The sequence below is a fragment of the Vidua chalybeata genome, chromosome 9 (genome assembly GCF_026979565.1).
Source record: "Vidua chalybeata isolate OUT-0048 chromosome 9, bVidCha1 merged haplotype, whole genome shotgun sequence".
Taxonomy (NCBI): domain Eukaryota; kingdom Metazoa; phylum Chordata; class Aves; order Passeriformes; family Viduidae; genus Vidua; species Vidua chalybeata.
This window is the reverse complement of record NC_071538.1, coordinates 2,711,992-2,731,809: the sequence shown is the minus strand read 5'-3', so window position 1 is coordinate 2,731,809 and position 19,818 is coordinate 2,711,992. Positions and strand designations below refer to the sequence as shown.

General features: G+C 52.8%; 1 protein-coding gene and 1 long non-coding RNA gene across 2 annotated transcripts; both read left to right on the top strand.

Moving 5' to 3' along the window:
* Positions 1–2,637: 2,637 nt before the first annotated feature.
* RGSL1 (regulator of G protein signaling like 1) lies at positions 2,638–15,713 on the top strand. Its single transcript, XM_053950473.1, is given in 18 exon segments — positions 2,638–2,666; positions 2,779–2,925; positions 3,194–3,269; positions 3,998–4,127; positions 4,951–5,055; positions 5,749–5,910; positions 6,062–6,996; positions 7,458–7,520; positions 9,584–9,815; positions 10,451–10,537; positions 11,211–11,283; positions 12,133–12,334; positions 12,689–12,817; positions 13,423–13,670; positions 14,706–14,843; positions 15,205–15,256; positions 15,399–15,522; positions 15,694–15,713. Coding segments are annotated over 18 exon segments (2,952 nt in total).
* A 195-nt stretch (positions 15,714–15,908) lies between these two features.
* LOC128792183 (uncharacterized) lies at positions 15,909–19,295 on the top strand. Its single transcript, XR_008432333.1, has 4 exons — positions 15,909–15,983; positions 18,372–18,467; positions 18,576–18,633; positions 19,212–19,295. It is a non-coding gene; the product is annotated as an uncharacterized LOC128792183 (long non-coding RNA).
* Positions 19,296–19,818: the final 523 nt, after the last annotated feature.

Below are 19,818 nucleotides of genomic sequence, written 5' to 3'. Positions count from 1 at the left end.
TACTTATGCCAGAGGGGAGAGCAGGTTTGTGCACTCAGGCTGGAGTTCCCCAGATTTCTGGCTCTCCAGACCATCACCCTGAGGCAGAAGCAATGCTGAGATGTTTGGGGTGTGGGGGAAACAACCCCCACCCCGCTGATGGCACCAAAAGGGACAGGCTGGGCTGCTGGGGGGGCTGTGAATGGCCAGTGACCCCAGGCTGGCATTGTGTTAGGGCAGCCTTGGACTTTGCCACAGTGAGGAGCAGTTGCCAGCTGATGTTGGGCAAGGAGAAAAACCCCAGCCCATCCCCTCTGGGAACATGAGGCTCTGCCCCTCGTCACCTCGGGGCTGCCAGGGGAGGGCTGCTCCCCACGTCAGGGGCGGGGGACGTGGGTGATTCAAGCTGGGGCAGGGGGCAGCGAAGCCCTCCTGACGTGTTTGATGTTGCAACCCTGCCCTTATCTTTTTATGGAGTCCAGCCACTCCGAGCTTCCTTCTAAATCTGGGCTGTGCTCGTGTGTCCACTTCTTTTTTTCAAACCTTTTTGGTTTTTTTTTTTCTTTCTTAAACAGCCATCCAGCTCACGTGAGCTCCTCTTGTGAGGAGACCATGTGCCCTGGGAAAACCTGGGAAGCTGCAGCCAGGAGAGGAGAGCTCCATCCTGCCAGACCTCTTGGGGTCTTCCCTTGGGGAGAAACTCTGGAAATGGGCCTGTGCCCTCCCACAGTAAACATGCTGGCCAATTCCTGCTCACAACCATTTTTTTTTTTCCTGGCAGAAGCCATCACAGTCCCACTGAGGCCAGTTCAGTGCTGGATGAGCACCCAAGGAGCCACCCCAGCCTCTGAGGATGCTACTGGGCATCTGCTCAGTTGCCAACTGGAAAATGTGATTTTTTTTTTTTTTTAAGTTTTGACCTTTCTCTGAGGATTTCTGAGGATTTTAGGTGTGAGACAGCCACCACTGCAGTTCATTCTTAACCTCCCCCCCCCCCCCTACTCTTGGGCTCAGCAGCGGAAATCTGTATGGATCCATGGTGGGAGCTGCTCCTCCCCAGGGTGTTCCATAACTCCTTCCCACATCTCTGCCTGGCACCACTGGGATGAGCACGTGTTTTGTGGCTCACTGCTGCCCCTTCCCCGCATCAGTTTGGGTTTTGGCACAGTGACCAGCCCAGCACCAGCCCCACAATCCCTTCGGAGCTGTCCCTGTTCTCATTGGCGCCCGCGGAGACGCAGAGCTCTGTTGCTGCTGCGATCAGCTTCGCATTCCTGATGTGACAGCGCCACCTCGTGAGGTGGCCTCGCTCCTGGGGACACTGTGGGACCCTGTTCTGCCCCCAGGTCTGGCACCACGGCGTTACGAAGAGCAGGATCAAATACCCACCTGGGAGCAGATTCCTCCTCCTGCCAGGGGAACAGGTCACTCCTGCTGCAGGACGGGTTCCTTCTTTTTCTCCTCCTTCTCCTCTTCCAGCTGGAGGGTCTCCAAGGCCAGGTCTCAGCCCCAGATCTGATGAAGAAAGACAGCTGATAAGAAATGTGGGCTTGGTCTGTTTGGGGCAGACAGAGAGGGGTCTCCTGTGAAATTCCCATCCCGAGCTGAGCAGATGGACTGACAGCGACCACACCCAGAGCTGAGGTGCCACCAGGAACCTGCTTTCAAGGCAAGAAGTCTGCCCCAGCAGGGAGAAGGGAAGGGTTTCATTTCAGGACTGCCCGAGTGCAGGGATGGCGATTTAAAAGGTGACATTTCACAGCATTACAGGTGAGGTCAGAAGGGACCACCTGGTTCAACATCTCAGCTCAAGCAGGGTCCCCTGAGCTCAGTACTGAGGATTGTGCCCAGAGAGTTCTCAAATATCTCCAGTAAGGGAGACCCCACAACCTCTCAGGGCAACCTGTTCCAGTGCTCAGTCACCGTCACAGTAAAGAAGTTTTGCCTCATGTTCAGGTGGGAATTCCTCCATTCCAATTTCTGCTCATCCCATTGCTTGGCACCACCGAGAAGAGCCTGGCTTCCACCCTCTGGACATCCCCTCTTCAGGCACATACAGACACTGCTCAGATCCTCTGCAGGATAAGCAGGCCTGGAGGGAGCTGCCCCGAGAGCCCTGCAGCCCCCCAGGAGTCACCCCAACAAGCGTGTCACAATCAGGGTGGCACTTTGGAACACAGCACAGGAACACTGCACCATCATGATGCCTGCTGGTGAGTTACCCTTTGCTGGGGGCTTCAGCCCCTCTAAACACACCCCAAAAGGTGGAAAAAGGGAGGAAAAAAACAGTATTAAGCTTTGAAATATAGGTCCTCCCTGTAACACAACTGTGCCTTGGTGGAAGAGGGCATTTCCAGGGGCATCCACTCACCGGCAGGCTGATGCCAGCCCACCTTCTTGCATCCACATCTTTCAGACATAAATAAAATTTTGCAGGGTGGTGGGAGGTGTTGGGCACTGACACTTGCACTGAGTCCTGGGTGGATAAGCTGTGTTATGGCTGGTGTCTGGGTAATGCAGAGGAGCCGAGCTGGTGCCCTGCAGCCACAGCACCTCCCTTCTCCTGCCCTATGGATGCCACCACATTTGTGCCCAGCCTCTGTGAACCACGTACCTTTGCTGCTTGGGAGGCTGCCATTCAAGTTTCCCAGCTCCTGCATGCTCCTGAACCTGGTGCTTTCCAAACAGCCTGTGGCACCCATCCCAAAACACATTTCAGACTGTCCCAGCTCCAAATCCTCCTGCATGAGCACAGGACAAGCTTGTACCACACATCCCCTAAAGCTGCTTCCCCCCCAGAACTTCTCCTTTGGCTCACAGCTGGCAGCACAAAGCCCAGGTAACTTTCTCTTCTGCCCCTGTAGCATCCCTAGCCTCCACGGACATGGGGCTGCTGCTGCAAGATGATGTTTTTGTTGACTTTTTCAACATCTTCCTGAACCTTCCCCTAAGTCCACTCAGCACCATAAAACCTGGAGCCTTTCAGAGCTCTCCTCAGGTGAACTTTCTGTGGCATTAGAGGCTGCAGGAAAACTGGGAGTACACCACATTCAGGCTGGAAAATGAGGGAAACCTGAGGATCTCAACTTGGAGATAGAGGTCTAAAAGGGAATTCGATGCCCTTCTGTGTAGTGGGAACTAAGCAGAACAGCTGGGCTCTGGGCTCCTCTGCCACCCTCCATCTCTTTCAGCTCTCCCTTTCTGTTTGGATCCAGGTTTTTGGGCAGACACCCCTTTACATCAGTGGCAGGGGCCGGTGGTGCCTGTGGCCAGAGCTGCCAAGCCACCTGGTGAGAACATGCCCCTTGCTAGAAGGGAGGAGTGGGAGGAAGAGGGAGGAAGGGCACAGGGCAGGGGAGGGAAGGAGCCGACTTGTCACTGCCAAGGCCCCTCCCTGGCTCTCCTGTTCGTGCAGCTGGGCGATCATTTCAACGCCGGGCGTCATTTCGCTTTTAAGCCCTGGGCGGAGCGCAATCCATTTAAAGTCCTGCTGCTGTTTATGGGGTCTATCTATAAACACCGAGAGCTGGAGCGAAGGAGAGCATGTGTGGCTACAGAAGGACACAAACATCAGCCCCTTGTCCTGGATTCCTCCTGAATGCAACAGGAGCAAAGCCCAGTTGGTCACCCAGTTGGCTCAGCCCTCCCTCCCCACGCGTCCCCGATCCCCACAGCCGCTTGCAGCGCTCAGATCCCAAAGCAAAAAGGAACCCCCCGCTCCTCTGGAAGCCCCCGGGGAGCTGCCATGCCTGGGCTCTGGGAAGGCGGGCGAGGAGAGGCAGGGGAAGGAAGCCCTGCAGGCAGCCGCGCAGCGCCGGGGCTGCCACGTTCGTTTTGGGGACGCAAGCAGCGGCTGTAACTTGAGTATCCCCCTTGTGCCTCACCACCGTCATCGCCATAAAGCAACAGGGCGCCTTCCTCACCTCCTTCCCCTATAGCAGGGACCTGTTACTCACCCTAATGGGCAGGCAGGAGCCGGCTCCTTGCTCACAGCTAATCCTCTCCTCGGGCAACGCAGGATGCCAGCCCCGCGGCTTTACTGGCTTGGCTGGAAAAGCACCGGCTGCCTCACTTCTGCAAATCCAGCCTGTGCCTCCACCTCGTCCTCTGCCAGAAGCTCCTGGGTTTCATTCGCTCGGGGGAAGCAGGTGAGTCATCGCGGCACGGAGGAAATCGGAGCGGCTTCTCCTCTGCGCCTGGGCTTCCTCTCTCTGCGGGGCTGTCGCTGCCTGGTGCCTGCCCAGTGGGTCGTGCCTCTGCTAAGGGTTAAGAAGGCGTTGCACATACCATTTTTAGGGATGCAGCAGGTCCCGATGGGATGTGCAGGGATTTACTCCACCACGCTGTTAATGCAGGCTCGCTAAGTACCCGCCTAGCAGGGTTTACCGAGAGGTCCTGGGGCATGGGAATCCGAGGTGCAGATGTTTTGGGATTGCTGCTGGGCAGGGATGCCCTGGGAAAACAGGCTGTGGTCACTCTTACTGGCAGCAACTCTGGATTGTGCTCACTTTGCCCCTCAAATGAGCCTTCTCAGTCCAGCTAGGTACTTCCTCAGCCTGTGTGTGACTTGCCACTGGAAAGAAAGCTGTGGCAGCAGGAATACAGATTCTCATTTCATTAAAATAAGCAATTCACCACGGCTTTTCCTGAGTATATTGCTGCTGCTTCTCCAGTCGGGTTGAAACTCAAAGCTGGAGGAAGTTGAGGTCGAGCCCCAAACTCAGGCAAGAAAAGATGGGCATTTGCAAGGAAGAGAGGCACAAGAGCTGAACAAACTGTCCCTGACAGGAGCAAGTTATCCTTGCAAACACCTTGCAAACACCCCGTGTGCATCCACAGCCTGTGTGAAACTCCCAGTTCAGGGTGATTTGCTGGTCTCCCTACAGCAGCCTCTTTCAGGGTGGGAGCTGGAGAGTTTCCTTGGGATCTGGCAGGCAACCCCGGATGCCATTTGTGCTCTGTATCCCACAGCAGAGCTCCTGAACTGGCAGAGTGCTGACCAGTGGCTGCTGGAGAGGTGCATCAGTGGGAGCCAGGACATGCAGCACCTCTGTGCCTTCGTCCAAGGAACGCCAGGTGGGCACAGGATGCTCCACACCCCCCTCCCAGCCAGCCACGGGCCACCTGCCTGGCAGGATGCTGGCACAGAGCTGGGGGCATGGGTAAGATCCCAGAGAAAGCTTTGGAAGGTGAGCCAGCAGCAGAGCTGGGAGGGAGATGCACAGCCATGGCTTTTCTCTGCTCTGTTCCCTCGGTTCATCCAGGTGATGTTTCCTTCTGCTTCATCCACCCTTGGGGCTTTCAGGGGCCCCTCCCAACTCCCATGGTGATACTTATCTCTTCGAGCCAGGTCTCATAAGCTCTCAGAGAAAAGTACCACACCTGAGATAGTTCAACTACCTCAGACGGCATAAAGTAGCAGGATGGCTTCTGTGACAGTGTTTTTAACAGAAAAGTTTTAAATAAAGGCACAATAACAAAGCTCTTTGCAGAGAAAAACTGAGCCAAGGCAAGAGGTTCTTGCTCCTGCTAAAACACTGCACAAAAGCGATTACTTATTTTGTTCTCTTCTTTTTCTAGTGAATTGCTTAGGTGGGACTTTTTGGCTTCTGTCCAATTAGCTGTCCTTAAGTTTGAGGTGAAGTCCTCAAAGTCTTATAAGGTGTCTTTTAAGCAAATTGAGGAAACTTCTGGGCTTTTTTCCTTTTCAAGGAGACAAAGGGTAATTTGTTCGCTCCATTCCTACACCATCCCTTGTCTGATCTGTAGGGGAAGAACTGATCGACTTCTGGATGATCACTGAAAGGCTCCTGGGTTTGGACTAGTCAGATGGGAGTCAGAGGGAGCTGTTCTTGTCCCTGGTGCACAGGCTGAGAGCCACTCACCTGCGTGAAGGCTCCAGCGTCGTCACCTTCTGCGCCGCTGTCCTTGGTAAGAGACACAGGAGCTGGGGATGAGCACTGCCCTGCCAGAGAGGGGGGTCTTTCCTGGCTGCTCCCAGGGGGATTGGATGCCATCCCCTGCCTGGGGAACAGCCTGCATGGAGCCATCTCCCCGTTGTAATTCCCTGCATCCATCTCAGGATCTTTTCCGAAAGCCAGGCACATCCAGTCCATCAGCAGCAGGAGGGAGATCCTAAGCAAGATGCAGGAAAAGGTCCTTTTTAGGATTCAGAGTTACTTGCTCCCTAAATTCTTTGTGCACTGCAAGATGGGAATGGAGGAAGAGGAATCGTGCTGGCCTTTGCTCCAGGAATATCGGGAACGTTTGTCGCAGGCCAGCTGGCAGGAGCCCCCGGGCCTGTCAGAGCCCCTCCCCACCATGCACATCAAAAGGAGCCAGGGCGTCTCAGGGCCCTACTGCAGCCAGAAGGCCAAAGCAGAGGTCTGGGCTCTGGCCAAGGAGGGGAGAGACACCCAAGAATTGAAAATGGCCACTTTTGGGGTGAAAGCAGAGAAGCAGCCAGGGCCAGCTGGGAGCAGGGAGGACTGGTGTCTGGACAAGGATGTTTTGGGATCAATTCCCCAGCAGTCACAGCATCCTGCCTTTGGAGGCAGAGGAGGAGCAACATTTCCTAGAAGACCTCAGTCCAGTGCAGAGCAGGATCTAGAAAACCTCTGTAAGGAGAAAATCCTCTCTGCATCCCTTGCCCGGCTGCCATCCCTGAAAAAAACAGTCAAGACCTTGGATTTCCTTCCCTGGGTCCTGAGTGCCGAGGCCTGTGCAGGAAGACCCTTCAGAGATTTCCTACAGCACCAGAACCGACCCATGGAGACTCATCTCCTGGACCTGTGGCATGACCTGGAGGAGTTTTTGCCCATGGCACTGGACTCCAACAGAGAAAACAGCTTCTTCCTGCACCATTTGATTGGGAAAAAGATCTGCAAGACCTACCTGGAGGACAGCAACATTGAGAAGCTTCCCTTGGAGAACAGGACTCTCGTGAGTTTGTGGAACCATCTGATATGTGGAGAATTCTCCCCCTGAATATTCAGAGCCCAGAAGGAGATTTGCAAGGTACACAGGGGTGCTGGCAGAGGTCAGGCTGGGAGGTACAGCTGGCATTGGCAGCCCTGAGGTGGTGTGAGGGCTGTGGGGATGTTTAAGAAGTGAAGCATTTGGAAATTGAAGAGGAGAAGGGAACAACTTGCAGTCACCTTGCTGGACCAAGCCAGTGGAGAGGAGCATCCTCGCTGGTTTGCTGGGCAGCAGAGCAGTCACTGAACCTCTCTGGTGACCCTGGCTAGGTGCACATTCCAGGGGCTGGGGATGACAGGGCAGTGGCCATCATTTTGCACCCATCACTAGTTCCAGCACAACCCCAGAAAAACCCATTTAGAGTGCCAGCCCTTCTGGGCAGCCCAATGGACCAAGCCGGACGTGCAGGTGTGTCCTGGGCACGTCAGCAAGTTGAGAGCCACCCGTGGCACTGGCACTGTGACCCTGCCTGAGGACCATCCCCCTTTGCTCCTCCCCAGGTGCTCTGTGGCCTCCATGAGGAATTTCTGGCCTCTGATGACAGGACGTTCCTCCAGTTTATGGTAAGGGGAATGCACAAGGGCATCCTGGGGGGGGGTGTGTAGGCTCCAGTGGGGATGTGAAAAGTTGGAGAGGAGAAGCCCAGCACTAGCTGCAGTGGTCTGGCATCCCATGATATCCCCAGCCAGTGCTGCCAGAGGGTGACACAGCTGATCCTACCCTGCTCCAGCTGCCTGGAGCAATGACCCTTAACTCTTCCAGCACAGCATCCCATTCAGCTGGCAGCACTGCAGCCACGACCTGCAAGAGCTCCCCTGAGACAAGCTGTGACCCTGCCTAAAAGCTGGGAGAAACATAATTGCAGGCTTTTAGGGTAGGCACGGGTGAGCCCAGCACTTCTGGGAATTTATCTCCCCTTTTTTTCCTTGCCCACACTATTAACGTGTAATTATTACTGCTCTTAATGTGACTCATGTGAATGTCACACATGGGATGACCCTGCCCCAGCACCAGCGCCTGGCCAGCACAGGGGGGAAGAGGCTGTGTAGCCTTTTAGCCTGTGACTCAACCACCCTCAAGTTTTCCACATATTTTTTTCCACCAAAAAGGATGAGATAAGAAATCAGAGTCACACAAGCTCTCTTCTCAGACCATTATTCCTCCTGGCATCAGAAATCCCATAAAACCTCCCAAATTCCAGCATTACACCCAGAAACCTCCTTGCAGGCAGAACCCCCTGAGCATCCCACCTGCACTGGTACCTGCACAACCTCTGCAGGCAATTCTTCTCACTGCAGAAGGTGTTCTTCAAACCAACTGTTTTCCCAAAACGAAATGCAAAACCAGCAGCTGATCCTGGAAATGTTAAAGAGAGGCTGTCAGGGCTTGGTATCCTGAAAGACCTGGCTCCCAGAGCCTCAGCCAGGGAGAGCTGAGCATTTTGGAAAAGTCAGCTGGCAGCTCCTGACCCTGACTCATTAACTGCTCTTAGTGGGAAGTTAATTAGCCGCCCAGGTTTTTAAGCACCTCTTGTCAGGGCAATCTCCCCTCAGAGGCCAGAGCTGGTCTGGGAGTGCAATTAGCACTTCAGCAGGTCATCGGGGCCGTGCTCTCTGTGGGCACCATCCCCTGAGCCAAACTTCTCCCGGCGCTCCTTCTCCGGGGTCAGGGGAGCTGCTGGCGGCTTAGCAGGGTTATTTTTGGTGCCTGCTCTCAGCTCCCAGCCAGAAACCAGCCACTCTACCCCTGCTGCTTGGCGAGCTGTGCAAACTGTCTGTCTGTCTGTCTGTGGGGACAGGCAAAACCTGCAGCAGGGTTTTTGGGGGGAATGAGGGAGGCACTCCCAGGGCACCAGCTGGAGCCAGCCCTGGTGACAACAGCCAACAAAACAGCACACGAGGCTGCCAGGCTGCTGGGGACACCTTCAGGGTTGTTTCCAGCCCTCCTGAGGGGATGCTGAGCCCTTCAGGAAAGCTGCAAGGCCGTGTCTGGCCTACCTCTGGCTGCCTGTACATCCCAGCCAGCTTGAGCTGAGCTTTGTGCCCTCACAGATTCCTTCCAGACTGCTTAAAGTTCAAGCAGAGGCCTAAACCAGGCAGGTTTGTAGTCTGAGGCACAGTAAAACATGTGGGTGATGCCTTGTGAAGGCTGACCTAGAACAGAGACTAGACTGAGTTAAAGAATAAAGTAGGGATTTATTAAGAGGCCTCAAATAGATCCACCTTGGGCAGCACAACCCAAAATGGCCAAAAAATGCACGACCAGTCACAGGGTCTGACATTTTAAAAGTTCTGCTCCATTTACATATTGGAGTTCATTGTCCAATTACAGCTTTAGGTTATGAAGTCCCATTTTTCTTGTTTTTCTCTCTTCAGTCCACTGTTGTTTATGTTCTTGGGCCTGAGATTTGGATCATTTGTCCTTGGTCCCCATCTGGAGAAGGAATTGTTTTGTCTCCCTGCTCTGTGCAGAGAGCTCACCATCCCCTCATGTGAAGCCCAGAGCCACACACTAAAGCAGCCCAGAATGTGAAAAATAGAAAAGCTCAAACCTGAGGCATGATGGGCGCAGTGCTGGAGATGGGGAAGGTGCTATGTGCCATCACCCTGCCCTGTTCTCACCACAGGCTCCAGGCATGGATGTCCCCATGGCCGAGGTGCCAGGCCATGCTGCTGGCAGAGGGGGATCTTTCCATCTGTCCCAGAGGATGAACCAGTCCCTGCAGCTGAGCCAGGCCTTGCATGGCACGAGGAGCTTGGAGGGGGTCTCCTCCAAGCACTGGCAATTGCTTGCTGCTTGGGACCTGCAGAAAGGGGGCTCCATCCAGGCAGAGCTGGAGCTGCTCCTGGGCAACGCTGGTAAGAGGGGCTCTCCATTCCTGGTGGGGCTCACATTGGCTGAAGCCAGTTTTATGCTCTGGTGGTAGCCCTAAACAGGTGATGGACATCATGGGGTGGGTTGGTACAGTGGGTGTGGGAGCCTTCATTTGTAATGAAAGCTTTGGCAGCTTTTCTTTCCTGTCAAAATCAGTCAAAACTGTCCAGAAGGATTTTAGACGAGGGCCAAATTTCCTCCTGCCAGTACCAGGCACACCAAATGCCACAGCCCTGCACTGGCCTGGATCACCAGATCAAATGAAGGGTGCAGCAAAGTGGCTGAAGCCCAAAGCCAGCAGTGGTTCCTGCCTCCCAGCTCCACATTTTGGCCTTCTGAGGATGTTGGGACTGGCCATGCTGGTGCTGTGGCCCTCAGCTTTGTTCTGTCATGCAATCTTTTGGGAATGACACCAATTTTCTGCACTGAGGGTGACAGCAGTCACTTGTGGGCCCTCAGTTTGACCCAAGAAATGCAGTGTCAGGGGTAGATCATGGAGCAGGACACACAAGGGGACAGGGAAGGTGCCAAAACCCAGCCCTCAGAGCCAGTGCTGAAAGGCTGTTGTAACCAGAGGTAATGGACATGGGGTCTGTCCCCTCTCCTCTCTCTGATGCAGAATTCCAGAGGATGATAGCAGATGAGCTGGCTGCGGGCAGCCCAAGCAAGGAAGAGGAGCTTCTGCAGCTCATGAGTGCAGCACTCGGTGAGTCCAGGCTGGGCAGGCAAGAGGCCAGGTGGGCTCCCAGACCCATCACCCTTGGGGATCTTATCCAGAAGGAAAGGCCTATCCACCCACCACAGGCTGTGCTCTGGGGCATTAATGCAGCCAGGGAGGGTGGCAGTGGGGGATTTCTCTGAAGCAGATGCTGAGAAGGTCAAACCATGAGAGGTGAAGTATCAGTGATGATGAGAGAGATGGGGAGACTGTGAGGTGGTCAAAGAATCCAATTTTATTGTGGACTACAGAAGCTTATATACCATTTTAGGAAGGCTAGTAATGTTTTACTACAGTGATTGGGTTAATCATCCCATAAACAAACTTACACATTTTAAACATCTCTTGCTTGCAGAAGTCTGATGTAATTTTCTTTTTCCAGTAAACCCGTCTGATTGAACCTTCTTTGCAATCTTGATTTAATCCTCAAAGTTCTGTTTGCTCTTGCCAAGGCATCCTGTTACCAAATCTCTTATGCTAAGCAGGTCCAAAGTCCATCATCTGTCTTGTGTGTCCCAATATCCCAGTAGTGAAGAGCTCCCACAGTGTCTCCTGGGCCAGAGTCACCACAGAGACACCACGTGGAGGCTCCAGGGTCCAGCTGTCTGCAGGCTCTGGCTGTCACCTGAGGGAGAGGCCAGCCCTGTTTCTGTCCCCACAGCTGTTGCATCTGAGAGGATTGCTCGAGAGAAAGCTGCTGCTGCTGCAAGGAAGAAGGCAGCTAGAAAACGCAGGTCTGGCACCTGGCAGCACACAGCTTTGCTCCTTCCACTCTTTCAGGTTTTCCCAGAGCTCCCCTGTAGCGCCACTGCTCCCTATTTGCTCATTTGGCCCTCTCAGATGTAGGGTGGCCTGTGGGTCTAAACTGCAGAATTACCAGGGAAAGGAGAAAAATTAACACTCCCCACCCCCAGTTCAAATTTACTCTTCACACCTTGTGCAAATCTCGTGCACTTCATCCTCAATCAACCCCTGGAATGCCACCTGAGCAGTGCTTAGATTCCCAGAAAAATCACTTAAAATCACACTGTAGACATACTTAAATCTCTGGACTCACGTCTCACCTCCTGGGAATACTCCAGCCACAAGTCCTTGCAGCTTCACACTGGGATATAAAGCAAATGGAAAAATGATGCTGAGCACCTGGGCTGAGCTGATTTCTTCAGCCCAATTATGCAAATGCACCCTGCCCAACATCCATCCCACCCCAAGGGGTCAGACAGCAACTGCTAAAAATGCATTTTTCTGTGACCCATCAGCATTGATATTCCATCCAGACCCTCACCCCAAACCTACCAAATCGCTTCTGGGCCCGCAGGCTGCTGGACTGGAGGAGGAAACACTGCAGATAAGCAGGACAGACACTCCCAAGGCTACCACATGCAAGAAGAGAGTCCAAGGGAGGGTACCTAGTGCCCTCTGCCATTGTCCAACCTCCTCCAGGAACAGAAATCCAGTGGGACCCCAACCCTGGGGCTATCCCTTATCAGCTACTCCCCACCTTCCCCCCCCTTCCATCAAACCAGTGCCCTCCTCATGCCTCTGGCTGGCCTTGATGCTCTCTCTGCTCTCCCATCTGCCAGGTTTGAGGAGGAGGAGGATGAGGAAGACTACTATCAGAAGAAGAAGAAGCAGAAACAGACACAGAAGCAGAAACAAAAGAAGAAGCAGAAGCAGAAGGAACAGCTGCAGCAGGAGGATTTGTTGCCCTGGAGCAAAAAGTCCAAGTCTAGGCGTCGTCAGCTTGTGCAGGAAGGGACAGAGGACCTCAGGACACAGAGGATGGTAAGGAAGGACCCTCCATGCTGCCAGGCTGAGGGTGTTTGCCAGGCAAGGAAGAGAGGAGGTGCTGTGAGACAAGGGGTGTCACATAAATGGGGTGAGGGTGTCAGACTTGGAGAGCTGCAGAAAGGCAGCAGGGAAAGGCTCCCTCCTGCAGGCTCAGGACTGGCCGAGCGATTCACACCATCCCCCGTGGCCACCAGGGAAACTGAGAAATGTTGGAAAGCAGAGATGATGGCTGGGTCACAAATCCCACTGCCAAGGCTGCTCCAGCTCACAGTGGTGGCTCCAAAGAGGAGGGCTCAGCCCCAGTGCTGCAGCTCCCTGGCTGATGCCACCTGTGCTGTGTCTCCACAGGGATTGGCCTGGGATGCCATCCGGGAGCTTGTCAGGAGCTACTGCAAGTTCCAGAGGGAGACAGAGAATCACACACGCCGTGCAGAATTCGAGGCGTTTCTCCGTCAGGTCCAAGAAACGAGAGGGAAAGTATGTTCAGTGTCCTGCCACCCCTGCTCCTCCCTCCCCAGGACACCCCTGGCTTTAGGTAGAGAAGAAAATGGAGAAAACCTGTCCCTTACCTCTCACCACCATGACTTAGTGGCCCGTTATACTGTTGCATCTCTCTCAAACAATGTTGTATATGCAAGTTTGCATCCCTGCTTCAAAAGGAAAAAAAAAACCAAAAAAACAACCGCCCAAAACAGGAAACACTAAATGGAGCTAAGGTGAGACAGGCCAGAAAAACAAGCAAAAGGAAATTGTTTTCTGGGCAACCGAACAGAAAGTTTACGCACAGGTCTGAGAGGAAGCAGGAAAAGCAGTTAGAAAAGTAATCCACTAAACACACAGAAACCCTTTTTAGATCAAGAGAATTTTGTATATGGGGGAAACAGATTTTTTCCCTTTCATCCTCACTCATTATCTGCTTGTGGGCTGTGTCAGGGCCAACAGCTAGACAGACTGGCAGCAAACAGTGAACATAAACACTCTGTGGGTGCAAAGAGGAGGAGGGAAGGAGGAGATCACCAAGCTAGAGGGAAGGTGTCGTTCACAGAGGTAGAAAGGCCCCCAGCAAATTGCATGCAGCTAAGGGAAGCCCAGGTGAGGTGAAGGAGCAAACCCAATGCTGGGCAGGAGCACACAGCATCTCTTCCCCTGCCTCAGACTTGCCTGTCAAGGAGAAGAGCAAAAGCCCTGCCAAGAGCCCCCATTCCCACAAGGGCAAGGGCAAAGGCCAGCCGCAGACGGTGACACTGATCAAATGCCACATTTTGGACAAACAGCTCATCATCGTCAACTTCCTCGTCGACGACCTCCACTTCTACCTCAAGATGGACAAGTAAGTTCTTCCACCAGGTGCTCGGGTATCTCTACAGAATCCAAGAATGGTTTGGGTTGGAAGGGACCTTAAAGGTTATCTCATTCCAACTTCCTGCTTTGGGCAGGGACGTGCCCCTCTGGACAAGGTTGCTCAGAGCTTCACCCAACTTGGCCTTGGCACCAGCCTACCTCGGCTCTGGCCTGAACCCATCTCTGATGGAGACCTCCAATCCAAAGCCCCCATTTCAGCCTGCAGTCATCCCCTGGCTCAGGGTTCCTGTTTGAAATCCTTTTGTTTTGGTAGTCCCAAGCAATTCAGCATTTGGATACACCATTCTGGATGTGCCAGTTGTGGTAGCATTTCTCCCTTGACTTTGTCCACATTCCCATCAAACCTGTAAGACCAATCCATGGTCGACAGGTACCAACCATGCAGCCAACACCCCCACAACAGGCAAATCCCCATCTTTCAGTCCTCCTCTTTCCCAAAAAGGGGGAACATCACCTGCCCCAGGTGAACCCTGTGACCACAAGGGTGGAAGAAGAGGGAGGTGGCTTTTCATACCTCCTGTGTCACTCTTCCACACTTTGAGGACTGCTTTTCCTGGCCAAGCAAATACCAAATTGTCGGATTAAGCCCTTTTCTGACCCAGAGATGGGACAACTGAGAGGTGTTTTAAAAACTTTTATTCCATTTTCAGTCTCAAGTGAAGGGTGATATAATACAGATGTTAAAATTCACACCATCACAATCAGAAGCCAATTATTTCCTAATTACAATACATTATAAGTGTTTCTTGGCCTATCAGCTTTTGCCACACCATGCTGTAAATGCCTTAAAGCCAATCATCTAAAATTACCCCTTGTGGGACCTACTACAATGCATCTTTCATAGTTCTATTTCTCTAAATCACTTTGTCTTTTTTGCAAGGCCAAAGGTTTTAAAAATTTTCTACAAATCCATTTCCCACACCAAATTAAGCAAGAACAGGACTGTCTAGCCTAGCAGTTAAGCAGCACTTGTTTCAGAGCAAGACCCCACGTGCCTTTGCAGGTTTTCCAAGTTGGCTGACTGCGAGGAAACTGCAGTACCCCGCAATATGTGGTCAGAAAAGCACACTGCCTTTCTCTAAAGGAAACTTGACATCATCAGCAAGCTTTTCCTGAACTCTGACATCACCCCAAGCTGCGGGTGAGACCCCAGGACTGCCCAGGAAGGCTGCTCATTGCTCAAGGCCATTGCAGCACAGCTGGGAACAGTGGTGGGGAAAGAGGAACAGGCTCGGGTCTGGATCAGCTGGGGGGCTTTGGGGTCCCACATGGGCTGAGAGGGGGGGGGAAGCAACCCCCCAGCAGCCCTGATAAATTGAGAACAAGCACGTGAATAAGGATGGGATAGATGGGGATGATTCTCCAGCATTACCTGCTGCTGGAGGAACACTAGGCCTGGAGTGCCAGGTTCGTCCTGCACACCACCAGTCCAATCCTTTCACTCCTCAGATGCCAGTGTCACCATCATCCCCTCCCACTGCACCCACCCCATCTCCTCCCAGTAGCTCTGCCATCTCCCCTTTGGAGGGCACAATGCTTCCCCCAGAAATCCAGGTGGGATCCTGCTCTTGTGCCTGGGGCAAGCAGCCAGGATGGAATTTGGGTCCCTGCTTAGAGACTGCTGAGGTGGGGTCAGGGAGAGAAACCTGGCCCCATCAGGAGTGCTGCAAAGTGCTTTGGTCTCTTCTGTGCCCAGGTCAACATCTCTGAGAAAGACAGGGATTCAATCTGGTGTTCATCTTCCAAGGGGCCGCTGACCCAGGCCATTTACCACAACGCCAAGGTCACCCTCTTCCCCATCCTGATGTACTTCTGGAGAAGTTACCTATCCATCCCCTCTCTCCCAAGGTGGAGGAGGCCCTGGGGATGCCACCCTTTATCTCCAGCCACTGGTTCCTCTGCCGTGCCGAAAATGCAGACCAGATGCTCCCCAGGAGCTCAGGTGGAATTGTCTCCTTGGAGCTTTGCTGTCCCTGGTGTTTCTCACGCAGGTTCTGCCCCTGGAAGGTGATGAGGAGCTTTTGGGGCTACCAGGAGGTCAGGAGCTCTGGGATCCATCAGGAGGGCTGGAGCTTTCAGCTCACCAAGGGGGACAGGAGCTCCCGGGCCCAACAGGAGGAGAGGAGCTCTCAGGAGCCCAAGCGGGGCTGGAGCTCCCGGGGCCACAAGGAGGGCAGAGTTCCAGCCTCTTCACCTCCTGCAAAAACCCCCTCCAAAGTACCCAAGATCCCCTGTCCCAGGAAGCTGGTGGCCATTCCCTCTACTACACATTATGCTCCAGGTTTGTTCTTCCAGTGCAGAAACACCCAGACCTGACATCTTTTAAGTTCCCCTGGAAAGATCCCCTCCTTCACACAGCTTTGAGGGTGTATGTGATGCAGGCCTGCTGGGAAAATGGAATGGAATAATTTTTTTTTCCTGTCAATATCAGTCAAAACTGTCCAGCAGGATTTTAGAAATTTTCTTTGGTGAATAGGGAAATGAGCACAGGGACTTCCAAAGCAAAGAACTGTTGCATAATTCCTATTTATCTCAATAGCCAAGTTAAAAATACTCAGGCACACCCCCTGAAACAGAAATCTTTTGGGCTGCGAGTCAAACGGGAGCAAGAAAAAGAGAACAACTGTGCAGCCAAACACCAGGCACACTGGCATTCCGTGGAGGGTGCTTTGAATATCTGGAATGGAGAATAAGCTCCATCAGAGTTTGAGATGACATCTCCAGGGAAAGAGATGTTTATTCTTCCTCATCCCCTTGTTTAGTTTCAATACACTGAAAAACTCTAAACTGGAAAACACAAAGTGATGCTGAGCGCTGTCAGTCTGCCTGACAGCCCAATCCTCGGCTGAATATTCATTTGGAAATTGTCTAATTGATTTTTGATTAAAGGGGGAACCAAAATAGGCACATACTAATCTCGCTTTGACGGATGAGTGGGCGTCAGCAAGCTGGTGTTCTGCTCCCTGTCATTTATCACTGTCAAGTTCTGGCTAAAAAGCAGCAGAGTTCGAGGATTTGGATGCCTCCAGGCAGATGCTTGAGCTCCTGCTCCACAGCAGGGCTGAGGTGACAGAGCCCTGTGCCCCAGGAATGCCAAGCCATGTCTGTAGCTCAAACCACCTCACCCCGTGGCTATTCCCATGCACAGCATCCAGTCTTCAGCTTGGGTCTCCACCTTGTTACAGAGCTTCACTGCTCTTCCAGGACCTTCTGAAATATAGTTGTTTTAATGCAAAAGTCACAAAAAAAAAAAAAAAAAAAAAGCAAACAAAAAACCAGAAAAACCTCATGTATCACACATGTATTCCAAGCTGGTGATAAGCCAGGAAACTTGTGTTACAGTGGAGTTATCCAGAACAAGGACAGTGTTTGCCAGGGTCTTCATGGAGCAGAGAGAGTGACATTTAAACCGATTCAGATTAGAGATAGGAAGTAGTTTCTTACACTAGAGGGTGGTAAAACACTGGTATAGGTTATCCAGAGAAGCTGTGGCAGCCCCATCCCTGGAAATATTCAGGATCAGGTTGGATGGGGCTCTGAGCAGCCTGATCTAGTGGAAGGTGTTGGGGGCTGCACTCGATGGCCTTGAAAGGTCCCTTCCAACACAAAATATTCAGTGTTTAAATCAGTGCGAACTGCTGCAAGGCCTGGGAGAGTCCCAGGCAGAACAGCCCGTGTTTAACTGCAGTCAGAGAGTGACTGCACTGGGAGCTGCTCTGGACACGTAGAAAAGACTCTGATCTCTCCAGAATGGACATTAATCCCACAGGGAGTGTCCCTGGGACAACACTCCCCAAGCCACCGCTGCTTGCTGCATCTCACAGGGACGAATGAGACATGGGGTCAGAAAAAACAGGAAAATTTTTAACAGGAGCCAGGCATAAAAACATCCCTCAGCTTGCCTGGCATGTGGGGGACAAGATGTGTGACCCAAAATTGCTGTTTCTGACTGTGCTGATGTTCACACCAGCTCCCAAGACACATTTCTGCACCTTATGCTTTCAACAATGATCCTTCTCTAAAGGTCTTGCTTTTCTAACCTTTAGGTAAAAACTTGCTTTTGAGCTGTCAGGAAAAAAAGTTTGGTTTTGTTGCCTTTTAAAAGCACCGAAATTGTTGAGGAAAACACCTGTACAGGCAGAAAAAACCTCCTCTCCTACTCATTTATTTTGAGGGATGTGCAGACATGGTTTGAGCAGGGCTGGGTGGTGGCAGGCAGGGACCCATCTGCCATCACCAGGCGTCACTGTGGCACTGTCCACAGGGCACTCCTGGGACAAGCTGCCCAGGCAGGCACAAAGCCTGGCACACCTTTCTTTTTCTAGAAAAAAAAAAAAATCCAGTTTGTTTTCTCAATCATCCATGGATGTGGTTCAGAATGCTTCAGCTTGGCAGGTGATAAATGCATAAGCTGAACTAGTAAAAAGTGTCCCAAGAAATTTGAGGACAAACCTCCTAATGAGCCTGTATTAAAAAAAAAACAAAAACAAAAACAAAAAAACCTCCCTTTTCTGCAGCCCCCAAACTGTTTCACCATCAAGGAGATCTCAAGTCCTCACTCAGCCATCCTTCCCTGTGCTCTGGGCAAGCCCCAAATGATCTGGGGGGCACACCACTGCTGTCCCCCCTCATTTGCCATCAGAGCACTCCATGTGTCTTCCCTCACCAGGTAAAAAGGCTGTCCTTGCCTTCATGCTGAAAGAAGGCCTCAAGCTCCTGCTACCATGGCCCCAGAAGAAAACTGAGCCTCCAGAGGAGCAAAAAGGTGAGAAAGCACAGAAGGGAGCCCTCCTGCTCCTGAGGGGATGGGAGCTGGGCTGGAGGGCTCCCTGCAGCAGCCGTGGTGGGAACTTTGTGCTGTTGTTTCCCTCAGCTGCAGACCCCAGTGGGAAGAAGAGGCCCTCGCTCAGCCAGCCTGCCCCACAGGGCAGGTAGGTGGTCCCAGAGGTGCTCACCTCCTCCAGACCCCCCCAGCACAGCCTGTGGCTCCCTTAAATCACAGGGGTTTGTGCAGGATGCGGGGCAGCCCCACCATCTGCAGTAACAGCCGCAGAAACTCCCAGCTGCTGCATTCTCCATGCCCAGAACGCCTCCCTGGGAGCACCCCTGATCCCCCTCCATGCCCAGAACGCCTCCCTGGGAGCACCCCTGATCCCCCTCCATGCCCAGAACGCCTCCCTGGGAGCACCCCTGATCCCCCTCCATGCCCAAAACTCCTCCCTGGGAGCACCCCTGATCCCCCTCCATGCCCAGAACGCCTCCCTGAGAGCCTCCCTGATCCTTCTCCATGCCCAGAACTCCTCCTTGGGAGCATCCCTGGTCCTTCTCCATGCCCAGAATTCCCTGATCATTCCCTATGCCCAAAACTCCTCCCTGGGAGCACCCCTGATCCCTCTCCATGCCCAGAACTCCTCCCTGGGCATACACAGCCCTGTGCTGTTTGTTGATCACCCTCACCCTTCCTTCAGCAGCAGCAGCCACTGATGCAGCATCTCTCCCTTCCCTGCAGGAACTAAAGGAAGCTCAGCCCTCCCAAAAACAACACCCACACAGGTGTGATCCAAGGAAGCCGAGCAGCCTGGACACAGGGAATCGTTTGCACTCAGCAATAAGACCTAAAAATAAAGCAACTCACAGCATCCTCCAGCTTACCTGGTGACAGCACAGCAGCTCACAGCTCACAGCCGTGGCAGGGACATGCTGTGACACTGGTTTCCAGCTGAAACACCACACAAATCTCCTTCCTCACGTGGATCTGTAAAATGCACCTCAGCTCCTCACCTTCCCACACAAATGGAATACTTCCTGTGGGTAGCGAGGCTGAGAGAGCCCATTTGGTTCAGTTAGCTGGGTGCTGAGATGGGGCCTGTTTTGCCAAAGCCTTTCTGATTTTCCAGCAAAAATCAGCTCGTGGCTGACTGGGGCTTCAGCATGCTTTTGTTTTTGGTGAGGTTTGGGTTTTTTGGGATTTTTTTAAGCCTATGTGTGTTTACAAAGCACTGACCAAATCATAGCAAGGGCATTAATTTTCCCCAGGTGAAACTGGGTCAAAGTGACTTTGCCAAGTCACCAGGAAGCTGCAGAAATCACAAATATTCTTTGGACCTCGTGAAGAA